At 37.2% G+C, this 20057-nt stretch overlaps 1 protein-coding gene across 1 annotated transcript; it reads right to left on the reverse strand.

Moving 5' to 3' along the window:
* Window positions 1-69: 69 nt before the first annotated feature.
* On the reverse strand, window positions 70-19280 carry glud1b (glutamate dehydrogenase 1b). The gene is made up of 13 exons (XM_077200827.1): window positions 18643-19280; window positions 11928-12008; window positions 11685-11740; window positions 11096-11159; window positions 10236-10330; window positions 6398-6577; window positions 4366-4503; window positions 4121-4258; window positions 3945-4025; window positions 3737-3860; window positions 2066-2157; window positions 1490-1552; window positions 70-1128 (listed from the first exon to the last, which is right to left on the reverse strand). Exons 1-13 carry the CDS (start codon window positions 19037-19039, stop codon window positions 1009-1011), a joined length of 1629 nt encoding a protein of 542 aa, XP_077056942.1. The 5' UTR covers window positions 19040-19280; the 3' UTR covers window positions 70-1008.
* Between the last annotated feature and the right edge of the window lie 777 nt (window positions 19281-20057).

The raw sequence follows: 20057 nt of genomic DNA on the forward strand, positions 1-20057 counted from the left end.
CCATGTGGTAATGAAGGAATGTTAGTATTATGGTGACACTGAGAAATAGACACAAAAAACAAAAGAAAATAAATGATGGTTGTTTTATTCTAAACAAAAAAGGCAATATAAATTTCCAAAACATAGTTCCAGATATGGGTGCAGATAAGCTTGGTGAGCAACTTCCTACTCTCCTTTGAGTGCAAACGTCCAAGGCCCTCTAGGTTTAACATCATGCTAACAACTATCTGATCTCGAAAAGTTATGGGGAAGGAACTGCCTCGGACACAAAAAAAGTCTGTATCTAAATGTGCTGCACATTGTTAGCTAGAACTTAATTATACATCTAGGCCAAAACATTGAGATGAGGCTAAACATGACTGGGTTTCCCTTTGTGTGATGCATTACATGAATTATAATGACAAAGAAAATAACTTCTCTGAGTAGAAAACTCCTGCTCACAGGTGTAAGGCATCTTTAACACTCTTCTTATTCTACTGTAGCAATAACCATGTATAAATGGTTTGCAACACCGAACAATAAGAATAAAGTAGATAAAACCTACCGCAACATGACAGAGAACAAAAACGCACCATGTTGAAGTGATATTTTAGAGAGGAAGCCAGGGCCAATATGACAAATCAACAGACATTTAAAATCAGCTGCATTTGAAGAGGATTACGTTAGTTTACCACAGATCAATACAAAAAAACAGGGACAAAATAAACAAGTTACAACAAGAAATACTTGGGAAACCTGATTATTGGTGCCAGTTTGTTTTGAGACCACATCATATTCAGCAAAGCAGTGAAACTTGCAGCCTCAGAACAGAATAAAACACTATAGCTCTCAAACTCATGAGGACGGATATTTTGAGATATGACAGTGTGATTGTTACATTAGAGGAGATGGGGATTAGGCTGAAGTAAACTCGCATATGTTAAAAGGGTTGTGAAGGTGGAAATCGAGAGATTTATGGATGGTTTTTTTTATGGATGTCTTCTTTTTGCAAAGGGAATTGTGTGTCGTTTATGTAAAGGTCAGGCCAGCCTCATTGTACACCTTGAAGACCTTCTCGATGGCATTGACGTAAGCTGCCGTCCTCAAATCCAAGCCCAGGTTGTACTTGTTTGCCGTGCGCATAATTTGCTGCAAAGGAAAATATTACTTCATGAATACAGGTTTGACTACATTAATGCACATTTACAAAGCAGAAAGATCATCAATAAATACTAAACAGCTGTGCAATGGGCGAGGAGGATTTCTTCGCACGGTGATCATATCAAACAATGCTAAAATGGGCCTGAAGCGAGGGCTGAACATTAAAATGACCTTTTAACCATTTCATGGCAACACAACGCTGTTATAAAGCAGCTGTGGGGGAGTAAAGGGCGGTTCCCGCTCTACCTGTTGTTGTTTTACAGGCAGTAAAACTGAGTGGTTCTATGGGCGTCAGCTTCAGCATGTATTATGGCCTTCAAAACTCGTCAATGACATAAAAATAACTTACCCTGGCCGACCTCTCCATGGTGTAGGCAAGACCAGAGTGCACAATATCCTTCTCAGAGGCTCCCTGTGTCAAACACAAACACCTCACATCAATGCACAAACTTGACATGAGGGTTAAGAATTGCTGGTCCTAAACAGAACTCTAAGGCTTTGTTCACAAGGTACATAAATCAATTGCATTTTTTTGTTTGTTTTTTCAGACAGTGAAGTCAATATCTGGTATAATTGATATATATATATATATATATATATATATATATATATATATATATATATATATATATATATATATATATATATATATATATATATATATATATATATACACACACACACACAAACATGTTTTTTTGTTTGGTTTTTTTCTTGCTGGTACAATTCACTAAATGGATTTGAAATGGTTATGCTAGTAATAAATAAAGAGAACTAATAATAAATAACTAAATTGAATATAAGAATAAATAAAATATAATGCATAAAATAAATAAAAGATACATCAAATAAATTAATTACGTGCTGTTTTTTTATTTAGTAGTAATTAGTAAGGCAAAGAATGTAAATCTGTATGGAGACTCACAGCTACGCGGGCCTGGAAATCAGCAGTAGGGACAATTGGGATCGGGCCGCCCTGCTTTCCAAACTTCCTTTCAAGACTCTCTTGCACAGACACTAGAAGAAAGAACAACAAATAAACAGGTTGATCACTTATTCAAATTCCCTTCAGCAAAGGTTGAAAGTGATATTTGATCAAATGCACAATTTAAGGGTGCAAATTGTCACTATCAATTACTAAGCATACATTTGAATTGTTTTTAAAAATATATATTATTTTAAAGTTGCTTTTGTGCTACACTGATTTTTTTTAAAAGGGACCACAAAACAAGTCACATTTATTTATGATAATGTACTTATATCTTTATTTAATTATAATTTATTTATGAAATCAGTACTATCACACTGTAATGGCAGCCAACTTTATTTAATCACACTGACACATTTCTTCAAAAGCAAACAATTCACTGAGTTCATAAATCTGACTCAAAATGAGCCAAGAACTAGAGATCCTCTGAACTTTAGTATATGTGTGACTGATGGTGTGAAAAGTAAGTTAATGCTGAATTGTAGGATTAATTATTGTGAATGAAAATCGTATGTCACGACTGTCAGTTGTTTGTCAACTAAATCTGCTATAAAAGGGCGAGCTGTTTAAGCTCACTGTAATGCTTGAATTCGGATATTGTGTCACAGTCTCAACGGGGTTATGTAAAAAAACTAAACGAAACAATGAAAGAACACAAATTAATCCCCATGCATCTTTCCCACTGCTGTAGCGGTTTCAAATTATATAAAAGATTGCCCTATGTGACGCCCGTTTTTATATTGTTTGTCAACACGTCATTTTTAAATATTATGTTATAATATTATATAAAATATATCTTTTTTTTTTTCACTTGTTCACACGCATGAAGTATAAGTAACCTAAATGGATATTTGGTAATACAATAAAATATTACTTAATCTTACTTGCAGATCAATACATATTTATATACATCCACTAATCTTTCTTACTGACTAGTGCTGGCTACTTGATAATTCATGCCAGACCCAGCAACCCCAGGTCATTTAAGCAGTAGGATTATATAAAATATATAATATTAAATGATTAAATATCAATAAGTACATTTTACTTCTAATACTTAAGTACATTAAAAATCAAGATTTTTTGTACTTTTACTCAAGTAAAATTGAGAATGAGTACTTAATACTTTTATTAATTGTATGAGTGCATCTGTACTTTTACTCAGTTTGTGTACTTCGGCCACCACTGGACATATAGAGCAGTATATATAGAACACAATAGCAGGGATGGTGCAAACTGTACTGTAGGGAACAGTGTCATGCAGTACTGTCTGCACGCCAAGAAAATGTGTGTGATAAAAGGAAAGGGAATCACGAAGGAAAAACAACAACATGACCAAGAGTGTTGCAGAATCACGAAGGAAAAACAACAACATGACCAAGAGTGTTGCAGAATCACGAAGGAAAAACAACAACATGACCAAGAGTGTTGCAGAGAACATTCTGAAGAGATCAAGATGCAAGTTGGCAGAAAATAGCTTTGAACACTGTCTCCGATGCATTCATGATGCAAGTTCAGCGCCACCTCTACTGATTCACGCTGCTACTCTTTGAGTGACTGAGGCCTGTAGGAATCTGTAGTGCTGTTAGAGGAAGTTTAAACACATACTCAGCAGGTGGTAGTTGGAGTCCCTCTCGTACTTGAAGGTCAGGCGACCATAGCTGACATGGTTCAGGTTTTTCAGCCACTCAAAGTAGGAGACTGTGACACCTCCAGCGTTCAGGTACATGTCCTGTACATCAAGAAATAAATTATTCCTATTTCCATTTTCCGGAAGCACGTCAAAATTTGAGAAAATATAACAAAGTTCTCTTACTGGAATGACCATGATGTTCCTCTCTACGAAAATCTTGTCAGCATCTGGTGTAGTGGGACCATTAGCACCCTCAGCAATAATCTGCAGTCATAAAAAGATGACAATTATAGTATGTTCAGCATGGGTGAAGGGCATTTAAACATAAGCTCAACTGGATGATGCTGTTGAAGTCAGACCTTAGCTTTGATGTTGTGGGCGTTCTTCCTGGTCAGCTGTTTCTCTCCAGCCGCTGGGATGAGGATATCACACTGAGCTTCCAGAATGTTTCCCTCATACGGCTGAGAGTTGGGGAAGCCCACAATGGTACCATGTTGCTAAAGAAAAAGCACAAAAATATTCAAAAACCAGTTCAAGTACAGAAGGAAGGGCAAATTCTCACTAGAGTTTCAGAAAAGCAATTGTAAAAGGACCCTTAACTGACCAGTTTGTATTCCTCCAGCTCTTTGGGGTCCATGCCGTTGGGATTCCAGATGCTGCCGTCGATCTCAGCAATTCCCACACATTTGGCACCATAACGGTGAAGGTAACGCATGGAATGCAGACCCACATTACCGAAACCCTGTATGACAGGATAAGAAACTAGGTGAACTTGTGATTAAGACACAATCCTGAGAACAAGTTTTTCTGTGTGTGGAAGTGGCGCCCTCGTCTGGTTTGATTTAGCACAGACTAGCTCTAGCATTGGCTCTAAATAGAGTGGTGCAGGGATGACGTCAAATCCCGGAAACTAATTCGCCACTGGTTCACTCATGATTTTCCTATGGGGTTTTATAATGGGGTTTTTCAATTGATGAGTAAAATAAGGTCTGTGGTGAACTTAATACTTGAACGTTTTGCTATACAACGGAAACTAAACGCACCCATAATTGAAAACATACATTTTGATTCTGTTTTTTATTCATCCTAAAAAAAACCGTATGTTTCTAATAAGTAACTAGATAAGGTGTGTGTAATTTACATTGAAGAAGAAAATCTAAAGTGAACCAGTGGCGAATTGGGTTTCTGGGTTTTGACGTCATCCCTGCACCACTCACCACTATTGGTGGATCTCAACCAGAAGGCCTAAAAGATGACTAAAAAAGTAATTTAAATTAATAAATTATTATTATGTATTTCCCCCCCTCAATAACTGTTGTTTTAATTGAAGACCATACAGTTCTTGAAATTGGTCACAAAATGAATTGTGGTTAATTCAATAATTAATATCAATACTCAGTTTCAGTAAAAACATGCAGCTTTGTCATAATTACAGCAGAAATACTTGAATTTCTGGGAGCTTTGGAATATTTTACAGAACCACTTTTCCAAATGTTTGTCTTTGCAAGATTTTCCCCACATTAAAGGGCATTTCTGGCAAGTTGTCATGTGCATGTTGAAAGGGGAAATGCAAATGGCTGCTCACACTACAAAAGGACAAACGGGAAGCAGTCATTCCGACTCAGTGCAACAGAATTATGTAATCAACTCCACTCCCGAGGCTTTGTTTCATACTAATGACTAGGCCATCTCTTATCTGCACTGCTCTAAATCCATAACACGTGACAGCATCTTCTCGTATTTCCTACACATACCAGTAAATCTTTAAAAAGAAAATGTAATTTCGTGAGACAGTAATCCCAGAGCAACAGCTGATGAGAACCCCCCTCCCCCTGCTGTCTGGGATGCACAGATTTATTTTAGGAGTTTCCCTCACATTGTGGCTAAGATTAAACAATTCATCAGAACCAAAGACTGCAACAAAACCACTTTCGGCTTTATTTGTAAGACTACTATGAACCTGCATGTTTATTCTATAGGATTAAGATTTAAAGTCGACAGATTTCACAGCTGTAAAGGAGAGCAGTGATTTGCTGTGGGATTCTTACGGCACATGACTTCAAAGTAACTGAGATGTACTATATGCTGACATATGACTGACTCTTCCCTTTTTGTGTCAGCAAAACTGATATTTAGTCAGCATATAATGCGGTTATTTCAGCCCAAAATGAAAAATCTGTAACCATTTTCTCACCCTGGCGTTGTTTCAAAACTGGAATAATGTAGAAGGTTCGTATTAACAATGCTTTTTCCATAAAATGAAAACATATTTGGACCAGTGGCAGTCATGTTCAAGAAATAACAAAAAGTAGTCCATATGACTGCACAATTTTAAAAGGCTTCTGAAGTCATAAGATAGCTTTATGGAACCAAAATTTTATGTGACATCACCCCTTTTTTTTTCGGAGCCCGACAGTTCCTGGTCACAATAAGCTTTCACTGTATGAAAAAGAGCATTGTGAATATTCTGCTAAACATCTCTATTTGATAGAGCTTTTACTTGTATCACTCCACCATTGAAGTATTATTGTATAGAAAAACTATAGACTAACTGTTTAAAATATAGTAGGAAAACTAGTTAAAGTTAAGTTGAAACTGTCAGTTTAACCTTTTCAAATGGTCCTCTATGCACGTACCTGAATAATGAAGGTTTTGTCAGCAAATCCAGGGGTCAGGCCCAGTTTGCTCATGTAGGAGGCTTCATTGATGAAGTTCTCAATGCCATGGAAGACTCCACGACCAGTGGCTGAGATTCTGCCATGGATGCCACCCTGGCTAATGGGTTTACCTGTCACACAGGCGTGGGCATTGATGTCCTACAGAAACAGAATTAGGCAAAATTATCAGTGTACTATGCTTGCTGCAACAGCTACACACGCATTTCAAGAACACAACAGCATTGTTATGGTCACATTTATTTATATATATATATATATATATCAATTTAAACTAAAACTGAATTATATAGGCTTTTTCTTTTCTAAGTCAAAAATAACAAAATTACCAAAAGTAGCTCAAATTTAAAAAAATAATAAATTAAAATAAAAAAACTCTTTCAAAATATTCATTCATTATGTTGTCAAGTCCACTAAACAATACTATTTTCTGGTAACATTTAAAATTAAAAAAAGATACACATTCATAAGAGTTTATAATGTATACATACATTAATGCGGCACCATTAATGGAACTGTATGTAATTTAAAATATTCAGTTCCAGTATTTAAAAAAAAAATTAAACCAGTTTTGAATTAAAAAAAAAAAACAGTTCATGGTTGTCAACTCAACACTTCAGGCAACAGTGGTTCTCTGTTCCTTATCTAAAAAACACAAGCACCAGTCAGGGCTGTTCAGTGGGTAGGACGAGGGAAAACATGTGATACACGGACAACTAGAGTTCTTGCATTAATGTGAAGGGGTCACATAAGCCCCTTTCACACAGAGATTCCGGAAAATACACGGATAAAGCGACCCGGGATTTGACCCGGGTTCGTTTGATTTTGGTTCATTCACACTGCCAGTGATTTTCCGGAATAAGAGAGTGCGTTCACACACAACCAGTAAAAATCCCGTAAAGACATGTGACATCGATGTGACGTAATGTCTCAGCAGTGTCTATAGTTTGCTTATGAGCTGCGATTTCTCTCTCTCGAGAAACCACGCTTGTAGATTTTTTTCTCCGATTCGATCATAAACGAGCGCATTCACTTACCGTTTCACTAGCCTGCTTTCACTTCACTTCAGCGTCATCATTACGACACGGCATTGATTACGGCTTTTGTTCACACAGCGCGCGTTCCGGGACTGATCCCGGCAATGTTATTAGGTCCCCAACACGGCATCAATCCCGGGTCGTGTTTGCGTTCACACAGAAGGTGTTCTGGCAATTTTCCGGCAATTTCCCGGGATCAACGCGCTGTGTGAAAGGGGCTTTACTTTCGTAAGGGTACGTGAGAGGGGTCAAACACGAAACGCAGCTTGCAAGCTTCCCCTAGCTGCAAGCTATTTGTCATTGAACGAGGACACGGCAACGAGAACCTGTGCACTACTCCCAGATGACGCACAACAGCGAGTGGACCAGGGCAGAGGTTACTGCTGGAGATGGACAACAACAACCTAATTACCCTCCAAACAAGCATCTCATTATTACTGCGGAACATTCCATCAAGATGATTTGCATGTTGGAGTCAAAGCTTATTCAACGTTTCCCTCGACTGCCACTGAGCACAAATCTGCCGAGCATGGGTGCCGATAGCAATTTTGGGCCTTATGAAAGAATATGAGGTTGGGCCTCCGACCGCACCAATTCCATTAATAAAATCGATCTCTGGGGGCCCCAAAAGTGCATGGGACCTTAGATTCGTCGTAACTTTCACCCCCTTAGGGGCTCACCTGCTGCTGAGACTGCAGTATTAGTGAAGATCAATTATTGCCCTTTATAAACTCAACTTTACTCCAGTCCACTGATACCATCAATCATTTACTGTTCCCTTGCAGACAGAGTTTCCCTTGTGTTTGATACACATCAGCTTTAAACAAAGCAGTATTCATTATAGCGAGACCATTTTTAATTAGTCAGTAATGGTTCGTACTGGATATTTTATTGCTCATGCTCATTTCCCCCATTTTTACATTTTCGACCAGTGTTGTTTAGGGGCCATTTACACAACACGGTTTTAAACTTAAAAACTTTTTCATTTTTGGGGGCCTCAAAATGTAATTTTTAAAACATTTTTAAAAAGGGTTTCAAAGTGCAAGTTGACAATACAGTTATGATGTTACACCCCTTTTTATAGCATCAAATAACCAACTAAAACCAAGTTTAATGGGAAAACAAACACCTGAACATTCATCTGTGTGATAAGAACTACCTAAAATGACAGAATCAATCTTTGGAAACAAATATATTTGAAGTGTAATTGGATTTATTAGACTTTCAGGCACAGTTGGTTCAATATATAGACACATAGTAGTGACATCGCCCACTACTGGCCTGGCATGCATAAAACCAAAATTTAGAAATGTGCCTACAAACAGTTTGGCAACAAACTGAAATAAATATAAATTAAAGCTAAATAGAAATATTAAAAAAACTAGTAAAAATTACAAACTTAAATTAAAATGAAAATATAAAATAAAAGCTCATTTGAAATAAATATTATAATGGTATACAAATTATACAAAAAAAAAACAGATTTTGATTTATTTTTGTCATCTAATGCTCACTTAAAAGTGAATCTTTAAACAAGCTATTTAAGAACGCTGTACAAAGTTATCTTTAGAAATTCTCAAAATGAATATTAATTTTTCATACTATACATTAATACCTAAATACACTTATACTTGTAGCATTTAAAACAATGATTTTAATCTTTAGTCTTTTATTTTGAATTTATTTTTTTAAAAATGGTATAGATATTTTTAATCAAATTTAATTTATTTAATTTTTAATGCCACTTATTTGTTATGAACCATAATGTGGAAATAACTATTGGTCATAATTTTATTATAACATAATTTTATAAAAACAGATTTTATTAAGATATAGACAGGGTCTCAAATATTTGTCTGTGCTTGTAGGTCATCGAATCAAATAAGGCTACAGAAAATGTAATGTTTCATAAAATGCTGTATTCTTAAGAAAAGTTGCTTCTAGGGTGCCATTGTGTTTGGATGTGACTGGACTCTTGATTTCTTCAGCCTGACTTGGAAAGGGTCTTTGGATGCAAGATTTTTGCCAAGTCTTTTCAGGATTAGTAAAGCTGTTTAACATATAAATGGGAGGGTAATGACTAAGTATAAAAAACAACAAGACGTGACCATTCTTTTGTTGCCATAGTGATAGTGCTTGCACTGCATTAGGGGATTATGTAACTATAATAAGAGCCCTCTAGGAGAAATAAACCTGACCACAAGCACCATAGCAAATACAGAGACTAAGAGGCTGAGAGAAAATCTGTACAATGTGGCCATTTCATGGTAGTCTACAGCCTCTTTCTGCTTCAGGCATCTTCATACTCCAACTGAACAAGCTGTCATCCCGAATCATATCACAAGGAGGAAAAACACTCCAAAATATGCACATATATAATAAGAAAGCAAACTGGTTGCTATTGTCCGCGCAAATTAAGCTGCGACTTATCCGTTTATTAGGGCACAAAGGTAAACATTGCACAGGCTGTCATATAGATAGCATAACACTATCAAAGACAGACAAACAAAGGGTGTAAGGTTCCTGATAAAGCTACAAAAAGATGAAAAATTCACTTCTTATAGAAGATCTCAGCAGACTATTGTTTTTTACTTATTGCTCAAATACCCATTATGGGATATGCTTTTTAACCTTTCACTTTTGTTTAAAGAGGCTAGGCATTAATCTACAAGTGATAACAAGGTAAAATCCTCAGAGTTTTATGTGTACATGGCATGGTTAATAATGTAATAAGGTGTTTGAAGAGATGGACAGATGCTTACAGTGTGGGCAATAGTGTTAGCATAGGTGTCAGCGATCCAGGACATCTCCCTCTCACCGGTGCTCATATCAGGGGCGGGCACGTCAATGCCAGGTCCTGAATGGAAAGAATAAGTAAGGGAGAGAGGAAAGAGATTGTCAGCTTTTGCGCCAGCTATCATGAACCATGCTAAATGTACTTAAATATGAAAGCTTGATTGTTTGCACATCTCAGGGACAAATCTTTTAGGATGCAATGCAACAAATGATCCGAGTAGGCAGCTTGTGTTGTTTTAATGGAGAGCTGGAGTTTCAGTTCCCACTCTGAAGTTGTGAGAGCGTATCGCCCTTCCCCCCACAACAGTGCCAGTTGCTTTGACCAGGGAAAACAGGAAGGCATCCAGATAAAGAGCTACGCGAAGAACCTAACACCCGGAATACATTTCCAAAAACAGCTCCAGAGGGGGCAGGGAAGCACAAAGCGGGGCTTATTTTTGACAGCACCAATGTACTGAAGCTCTTCCGGGTTAAAAGATCATGGAAGTACAGTTAATAACTCAATGAGGATTTAAATCTACAGATTTGTTGCAAAGCAGTGATATCACAAAAAGTATCTTATAGTGCGCAAGTGATTGTCACAAACATATACACTTTGTTTAAATTCAATTTAGTGAGAATGCATCTACTAAGACCATAAACAGAACTATATTTTAAGTGTTGTACTGTTATATTCATAACAATATTAATACAATTACACTTACTCCAGTCTTCAGTCACATGATCCTTTGGATATCATTCTAATATACTGATTTGGTGCTCAAGAAACATTTCTTATTAATATCAATGTTAAAAACAGTTGTGCTGCATAATGAATCAAACTCACCAATGAATCCCTTTTTGGCCAGCTCAATAGTGAATCTTCTTGTGATTTTCTCCAACTCATTATCCTGAACAGCACAAAACAAAAAATCTAAATGTAAATCAAAAAGTGCTTCTCTGCATCAATAATGTAATGCTATTTTTTACCCTCTCTTATAACTTATGACAGCCATAAAAGCAAAAAACTAAAACGCCACATTTCAAGCTAAAGGTCTTAGTGTTAAAATCGGTCAACTGATTGTTCAAACAAATGAACAAAATGAAAAATGCAATATCATAGCAAGTTCGCCAGAAGTAAGTAGTAATAGGGTAAAATGAAACACTTTCACTCACTTTAGCAGTAAGGTTAAGATAGAAAATAAACAGAACAACAAAGAGAACATCTAGATATGTATGTTGACACATCTTTATATTGTGGACTCCTTTATTCAAAACTTCATCCAATCAGGAAACAAGGCCCATTTAAAAGAGAAAGGAGTACTGGTGGCATGAAATGCGTTTCCACTTCATAAAGCACATGAAAAAGGCAAACACAGCCCAGTTATTTCTGGAGTCTGTGTGCTCAGAGTCTATACATGTGTGTTGGTACTTACAGAGTAATTCCTGGGGTTGATTTTCACTCCAGCTTTTGCGCCGCCAAATGGCACATCTAGAAGATAAATGATGAGTCTTTAGATTTTCTGAACAAATATAACAACAGCTTTTTAAAAACAATATATTTGAGTGTAGGACAGAGATGTAAAGCACAATTCAGAAATCACAAATCAGCAATAGCCTATACCAAGTGGAAATTTCACCCAAAGATGTTAAGGGAAAACAAACCCTGCAAGGCTTACCAACAACAGCACACTTGTATGTCATCAAAGAGGCCAAAGCTTTAACCTCATCCACGGACACATCCATGCTGTATCGGATACCTGAAAAAGAAAAGCAAAAGGACCCATGAAACTGGACTTAATCACAGCCATTACAAAGAGTCAATCGGTTATTAAAGCCTCGGCAGATATTTCCTTTACCGACTAATGAGGATCAAACCAAGAACACACACAATGGGCTTAAACAAACAACCACTCTGTAGCTAAACAGACTCTTAGCTGGCGTTGCTAGCTGTGTCTTCATGCTGAATTGACTGAAGATAAAAAGAACAGAATACGACAAGGTGTCGTCACCAAACGACTTTGCGTAAATTAGACAAGAAAACATATGTAAAACGTTACATTTCAATTTCAAACAATGCCGTTTAGAAATAAACCAAGCTTAGACCGTTCTGAGACTTTTACTTGGATTCACCAGTTCATGTTTAAGCTATGCAGCTAAAATTCCAGCCTCAACGTCTGTGCTCTGGTCACGCTCCATTAGGACAGGTGCTACAATCACTTCCTTCTAGAGACTCTAGCGCCTTGTGTTGGTTTCCTAAATCTAGCAACAGCATGGGCGTGACCTCAGAGGACACAGAGACTGTCTTTAATAAAGCATACTGCTACACATTCATATGATATTTTAAATAACAAACCATGTGTCCCATTTTATAACAATGAATATATAAATGTGTTAATAGTTGAACAGCAATGAATGTATCAAGTTTGCAAGTAGATCTTCATTATCACTTATGAGGACACATTTAAATGAGCGATCACATTTACTGTTGCACGGAAATCCAGTCATTCTTATATGAATGCGTGCAATCAGGAGTTTAATATGAGGGCAAAAAAGTTTCCAGTGCAGATTACGCTCATTTTCAAGTTGTTCACTTGTGGGATATGGATTGCATGAATATTCACTACAAAAATAATATAATGAAATACTAATAATTTTAGAATTAACCTTGTATTTTCAGGTTGTACAAAAGGACAGTACAAGATAAATATCCACCAGATAAAAGGAAACATGGAACATAATAATACATGGAAGTACATGATGTTAGGTCTGACCTGGAGAAGTAAAGGGTATCTGAATGTCGTGTGCTGGGGGAGTCATGTGTATATATGAGTGTGTGTGTGTGTGTGTGTGTGTGTGTGTGTGTGTGTGTGTGTGTGTGTGTGTGTGTGTGTGTGTGTGTGTGTGTGTGTGTGTGCGTGTAGACTGTACTGACTACATCATGGGCTACATCATGAATCTTGATTCATTGTATGAAACAGTGTGTGTCTCTTGCACACACTGCCACACGCCATGGCAGACATATCAATCCCTTTTACGATTAACATAATGACACTGACATTCTGCAAAAGCAGTAGAAAATGAGACTGGGAATAATTTCATGATATTTAATGACTGATTTGGTCACAATGTTTCTGTAAATGCAGTTGAGGATGCCTGGCCCAAACGAGCCAAATGATGTGTTCTAATGTTTAGTCGTATTTAATTTCATAATACTAGTTTGAAACCTGCCAACATACAGAATAATAGATATTAAATTAAACCACTGAACATGATGTTTTATTGCTGAAAAAATCAATAAGAAAATCAGCCCCTCTTGGCATCGTTTTGTCTGCATCTAAAAGCTCACCTGCTGAACAGATGTGTTTTTTCCGGCTATACCCAGCTGAAATGGTCTACACACAGAGGGGAGGGGGAAATGGTGAGAGAGCTGGCAGGGGCTCTTCAATGGAGGAATGACTCAGCACTGATCACCTACTGCATCCAACGGATAAGACAAAAAAATACACAGGAGACCTTTCCAGCATCTCCTTCAACTTCACTTATCAAGCCAAATGTGCTTTATCATAACCAGGATGTGCACTTTCTGCACAAGTGTGACTCACGCCATCCTTTTTTTCCCATTGCACTTGCATATAAAGGATATGCGGCCAAAACGTTTCTGCTGATCTAGTGATTCTGACTTCACATGCACGACTTTGGCTGATGAAACTAATGTTGAAATGCACAGAGCCAGTAGCTGACAGTGTGTTCTGGCTGAATTGCTCTTGTACTTTGTAATGTGTACCTAATCTTGTCCATTACATACAGATAATGTCAATCACAGCACTTTTGTCAGTGATTTGAGCCAGCAAGATCGAGAGTCTGCATCACATGAATGATTAAAAGTGCTGCAACTGATGTCAAACGTTTTGATAACTTACAAACATTTGCACATTAACTACAAACCACCGGAATATGCAAAATGATTGACAAGCAGCGAGTGTTTCTGATTGGCTGGTTCAGATTCATCCAAGGTGCTCCACTTTGTGTTTGCCAAGCTTTAAATGGGGAACCTTTCACTAAATGTAATATTTGTAGGGATATTTTATGCATGACATTCAAAAATGTAATCCATATAGCCGGCATTGGTTTGTGAATAGATAATGATCCATCAAAAAAGGTTGTTGTGCTGAGATGATTATTAGCACTGTCTTATCAGAATCACAGTGATGGGTTCATTAAAATCTTGATGGAACGAGATATATATTTATATATATATAGATATATAGTTTTATATGCATTGTTTGTTGTTTGTATTTTGGGATGTGGGTGTGCACTCAAAAATGGAGGATGTGCACTCAAAAATGTGCAACTTTAATCGATAAAAAATTATTTGAGAAGTCCTGCATACGTTACCAGAGAAAAGTCTGTAATTTTCACTGGAAGGTCCAGTTATTATAACTAGTGCTGTCAAATCGATTAATCGCATCTAACAAAGTTTTTTTTTTTTTATATAGGCTTATATATATATATATATATATATATATTTATTTATTACAACACTTTTTATTAAACATAAAAGGTAAATTTAAAAAGAAAGAAACATGCAGAGATTCATTTTTCACAATTAGATCTACATCATGCATTTAGAAAATAGAAAGGATGAATTTAATTTCATGCCAACTTTAAGTACTATTATTAAAAAGGAAATCAGTATCTTTCAGATTGGGAAGCTGTGGCCTTTAAGGATTATTATGGACTCACAACAAGACACAGATAAACAAGTGAAAAGAGAAAACAACACTTTCCACACACTACAGAAGATTTCTAGTCAAACAGACCCTATACTCTTTCATAATTTTATAATGTTGCATGACTGCAGTCACATTAAAATCCCTTAACTTATATGCATTAACATGAGAACAAATACACACTGGTGAGTTAGATGTCTCCAAGCAAACGCTATACTCTTCTATACACTATACATTTACTCTGTAAATTTGAGCAGAGTAGTTCTATCATGCCTGAGCCCTACCCCCATAACCACCCTTAGAACCCTCTCTCACGATACGTAACCTCACAAATCACCCACAATGCAGTGCCACGATGACATCTCCCCCTCCCACTCTGCACAGCCTCAATCTCTTGATTGACCACTGCTCCTCAACATCTGCTGTTAAGAATGAATGTGATTCTGTGGGCCTCAACGTGATTTACAACGTGCCTCGCTATGGGCGTAAACCCCTTCTATTGCAGTATGCATGTCTGTAAATCACAGAAAGTAAACGGGTACAGATCACATCTTGTGCTTTTGTTTTGACAGAAAATAGATTGCATAAAACCTCCAACTTATCAGCTAGCACCAAGGTAAACGTTTGTTAATCTAACATGAATGTACCTAAGTGAATGACATGAATGATCCTTTGTGTCATGAAAACACACAGTTGACTTGAGGCAACTTGTTTCCTTTGTTTGGCAAGAGGATAAAATCAGTTGCAAGTTAGTATAAACAGCAGAAACTGGGCTGTTCACATTAATAACCTACAGTATAAATGTCAAGCAGGCAGCATATTCTGAGGGCAAACAGAAAGAGCAGATATCAAAACAAAAAAAGTAACAAAAGTAACATCAACAATTTAAAAAGAAAATGTAAAAAAACAAGGCAAACAGGGAACACTAAATCCTGCTAGTCTTGCTAGGGCCATATGTTTTCATCTGGAATGTGAAGTTTGATAAAAAAATTAAAAAAAACAATTATATATATATATATATATATATATATATATATATATATATATATATATATATATATATATATATATATATATATAGACTAATACACAGAAACATAAAGGTCTTCACTAATTTTTCTATCAGCAACAAAATCTCAACTTAACCACACACACAGTTTTTGTCACTAAGTGAAGACAAAAGTCTATTTTTACTGTAAAGTAAAATATAATATTTGGTGTAATAATAAACGTGCACCTTAACGAATTATCATTATTATTATTATTAACAAAAACAAACAAGAGTGCTGTTGAACTGAATATCAGGTTGTGATTCAATTTCAGCCATAGAGGTCTGACAGCAGGGGTTCAATCTTCAGCTGGCTGGCAGGAGCCGCCACTGGCATGTCACGTGACCTGTCAGTGGCTGGCTAGTAATCTGACGGTCTGCCTTTGGCAAGTTTCAGAAACCATTGATTTTTGACAGTTTTTGTGTTTTCCTTTCTAGCTCATTTATTATTCATCTGTTGATATGATTATGTTCTTTAGTATGATTGATGTTTTGGGGACTGTTATCCCAATATAACCAGTCAAATGGCCGTGATCAGACTGGCAGATTACAGACGCTTGCTGGACGCTCATCCAGTCAGTCGCGGCTGATACTGCGAGTATAACGCGTTGCCTGACACTCGCTGCAAGGAAATAAATTGTTTTCTTATTATGAATATAATGTCATGCCTTTATTCTTGTGTATGATTGCCGTTTTGGGGACTGTTATCCCAATATAACCAGTCAAATGGCCGTGATCAGACTGGCAGCTTACAGACGCTTGCTGGACGCTGTATCCATCTATTCACAGAGTGTTTCCTAATGGTTAAACACTTTCATTAATTATATAATTATATTCAATAACTACAGGGTTGCCAACTCTCACGCATCTGGCCTCAATCTCACGGTCTCACGCTCAACAAAGAAATCTCACTCTAAATTAGACATTCTTCTGTGCTGTATTTTTTTTTTTCACTCATGTGCACTAATTTCCCAATTACTATAAGCAAGTTCAGGCTACTGATTGGACCACTGCAGTTTCTCACGCAGAGAAAAATCGCGGACAAAGAGGACACTTACAGACTTGACAGAGAAGGTTACTTTTGGGATATTGTGAACTATATATATATATATATATATATATATATATATATTTGCTCGGAGTGAGATTTGTTTATTTTGGGGGGGGGGGGGGGGGGGTTGTAGGCTACTGTATCACGTGCTGTTTGAACTGACGCGCTACAGCGATCTGTCACATTTAAAAGCGCCAAAACGTTGGAAATATTGACAGAATCTGACAGCTGAGAATTTGTTCCATATCAAAAGTAACCTTCTCTGTCAAGTCTGTGGTTGTCAGTGTCCTCTTTGTCCGCGATTTTTCTCTGCGTGAGAAAATGCAGTGGTCCAATCAGTAGCCTGAACTTGCTTATAGTAATTGGGAAATTAGTGCACATGAGTGAAAAAAAAAATACAGCACAGAAGAATGTCTAATTTAGAGTGAGATTTCTCTGTTGAGCGTGAGACCGTGAGATTGAGGCCAGATGTGTGAGAGTTGGCAACCCTGTAGTTATTGAATATAATTATATAATTAATGAAAGTGTTTAACCATTAGGAAACACTCTGTGAATAGATGGATACAGCGTCCAGCAAGCGTCTGTAATCTGCCAGGCTGATGACGGCCATTTGACTGGTTATATTGGGATAACAGTCCCCAAAACATCAATCATACACAAGAATAAAGGCATGACATTATATTCATAATAAGAAAACAATTTATTTCCTTGCAGCGAGTGTCAGGCAACGTGTTATACTCGCAGTATCAGCCGCGACTGACTGGATGAGCGTCCAGCAAGCGTCTGTAATCTGCCAGTCTGATCACGGCCATTTGACTGGTTATATTGGGATAACAGTCCCCAAAACATCAATCATACTAAAGAACATAATCATATCAACAGATGAATAATAAATGAGCTAGAAAGGAAAACACAAAAACTGTCAAAAATCAATGGTTTCTGAAACTTGCCAAAGGCAGACCGTCAGACAACTAGCCAGCCACTGACAGGTCACGTGACATGCCAGTGGCGGCTCCTGCCAGCCAGCTGAAGATTGAACCCCCACTCAGGTCTGACAAAACTTGCGAAACTTTTATGAAGTAAAATACTTTGTTTAATAAAACAAATAATTTATGGGCAATCTATGCATTTTTTTTGGATTATACTGTCATGTTCTGTATTGAAGCACTTTATGTTATGTTTGTAAACTAAAAGTTATTTTCATTTCATCCGTTTCATTTTTTTTTTACATTTCCGTTATTCCTGTTCCTGACTACACTGTGTCTGGCTTCAGCTCTGCAGGTAATATACATACACCTGTGCAGGAGCAAGGCGTGTCAAGGTGATTTATAACGGACAGGGAGACCATTCAAATCTAGCCAAATATTTCTAACCGTGCAAACATTTTAAAAAAGAAAAAGAAAAATAGAATAGGTTTGAAAGTCATTACGTCAACCACTGTCAGCATGAATGCAAGTTACTTGCAACTGCGAACTGCTGAAACCTTGTTGCGCAAAACACACGACAAGCAAACCGATCTTTTATTCCTTATTACTGCACGATATAAAACAAATATCTCTTACCTCCCTTGCAGGGAGTTCTGTGCTGGCTGTGTTGTGCCCGGTAACCCTCGATAACCTCCCATTCTCCGTTGTCTCTCTTGATGGGGAACGACACGCTCAGGACGTGGTTGCAGGGCTTGATAATCTTGAGGATCCCCCGCACACGGTGTCTCTTCTGCTCCGGCGTCTCCCGGGTCTTCAGGTCCTCCACTAGCTTGTTTTCGACGATAGCAGCGCCGCGATCGAAGAAGCCCTCCACCATCCTGAAGAAGTTCGGGTCATCTTCCTTGTCAGCGGCCTCGCTGTAGTGACGCACCCTCAGCAAAGACGAGGAAGCCGGCAGAGCGGACTCGACGCATCCCGAGGCCAGAGCGTTTCCCGCTCCGCGAGTCAGCAGCTCCCCAAAATACCGGTACATGGCGACAAGGGGGCTTTGAAAGTTACGGTACAATGGAGAAAGAAGAAATTAAAGGATGATGGGTTATCGACGAGGTGAAAAAGGGAAACGAAAATGGGGGTAAATGAACGAGACGACGGAAGCTCCTAAGCCTGCCTCGTTCAGTGTCAAAGTGATAGCGCTCATACCGTCTCGCGCTTTAAAAGGCAGCGGCGTGTTAAGAGTCGCCGCGCGAGCAGAGGGAAGGTCACTGCGCGTCAGGGAGGAGGAGGAAACGGACGCGCTACTTTTAAAACTTCTTTCAGCTATATTTTAATTTGATCTGATTAATTAATTTATGATATTATTATAATTATTGCTATTATTTAACCTCGTTTATAACATAAAAAACTTTAAAAATGCCTTTTCATATAGAAACATTAATAATGCACATTAATAGTTTTTATATGAATTGCAAATTTGCAATGGCGAATGTTATGATCCTGAGGTAAAATGGTCCATATAAAATAAAAATATGCAGATAATATCAACTACAATACTATTGGTGATCTGTTGATGTGTTTAGCAAGAAACTCTTAATCCATTGAAATGTAAAAAAAGAAAAAAAAATCCTGGATATTATTATTATTATTAAGTTTAAATCACTTACAAAACGCCATTAGTATTGGTTAAAAAAAAGACTCACCATTTATAAACCACATTGTTTTGTCATACACACAAATTTATAAAACTTGTATTATTATGTTATTTGTTAAAAATCTGTTTTATACAGTAGCAAAGCCACAAAACAATCATCTGTCCAGCAGTCTCAAGGTCATTGCTAAATTAATGAGTTCCTGCTGTGATTTTCAAAATCAAACAACTGAAGATGAATATGGTCAATAAAGTTTATTAAATCTTTATCAGAAAGATTTTTTTATGACACACTCTAATAAACCAAGCGGGCCTTTACTTCCTGTCCTGTTGATCATCTGATAGGCTTGCTTTAAAGGGATAGTGCACTCAAAATGAAAATTATGTCATCATTCACTCACCCTCA

The sequence above is a fragment of the Siphateles boraxobius genome, unplaced genomic scaffold (genome assembly GCF_051911475.1).
Source record: "Siphateles boraxobius isolate OS27281-9 unplaced genomic scaffold, OSU_SipBor_1 46, whole genome shotgun sequence".
NCBI classification, from domain to species: domain Eukaryota; kingdom Metazoa; phylum Chordata; class Actinopteri; order Cypriniformes; family Leuciscidae; genus Siphateles; species Siphateles boraxobius.

What these genes read in the sequence shown, in the direction of transcription:
- glud1b (XM_077200827.1), bottom strand. Translation starts at nt 19,039, where the DNA reads ATGTACCGGTATTTTGGGGAGCTGCTGACTCGCGGAGCGGGAAACGCT. An exon ending in CAGAACTCCCTGCAAGGGAG is followed by an intron (nt 12,009 to 18,642) that starts GTAAGAGATATT and finishes TTTCTTTTTCAG; the next exon opens with GTATCCGATACAGCATGGAT. An exon ending in ATTTCCAGGCCCGCGTAGCT is followed by an intron (nt 1,553 to 2,065) that starts GTGAGTCTCCAT and finishes TGTTTGACACAG; the next exon opens with GGAGCCTCTGAGAAGGATAT.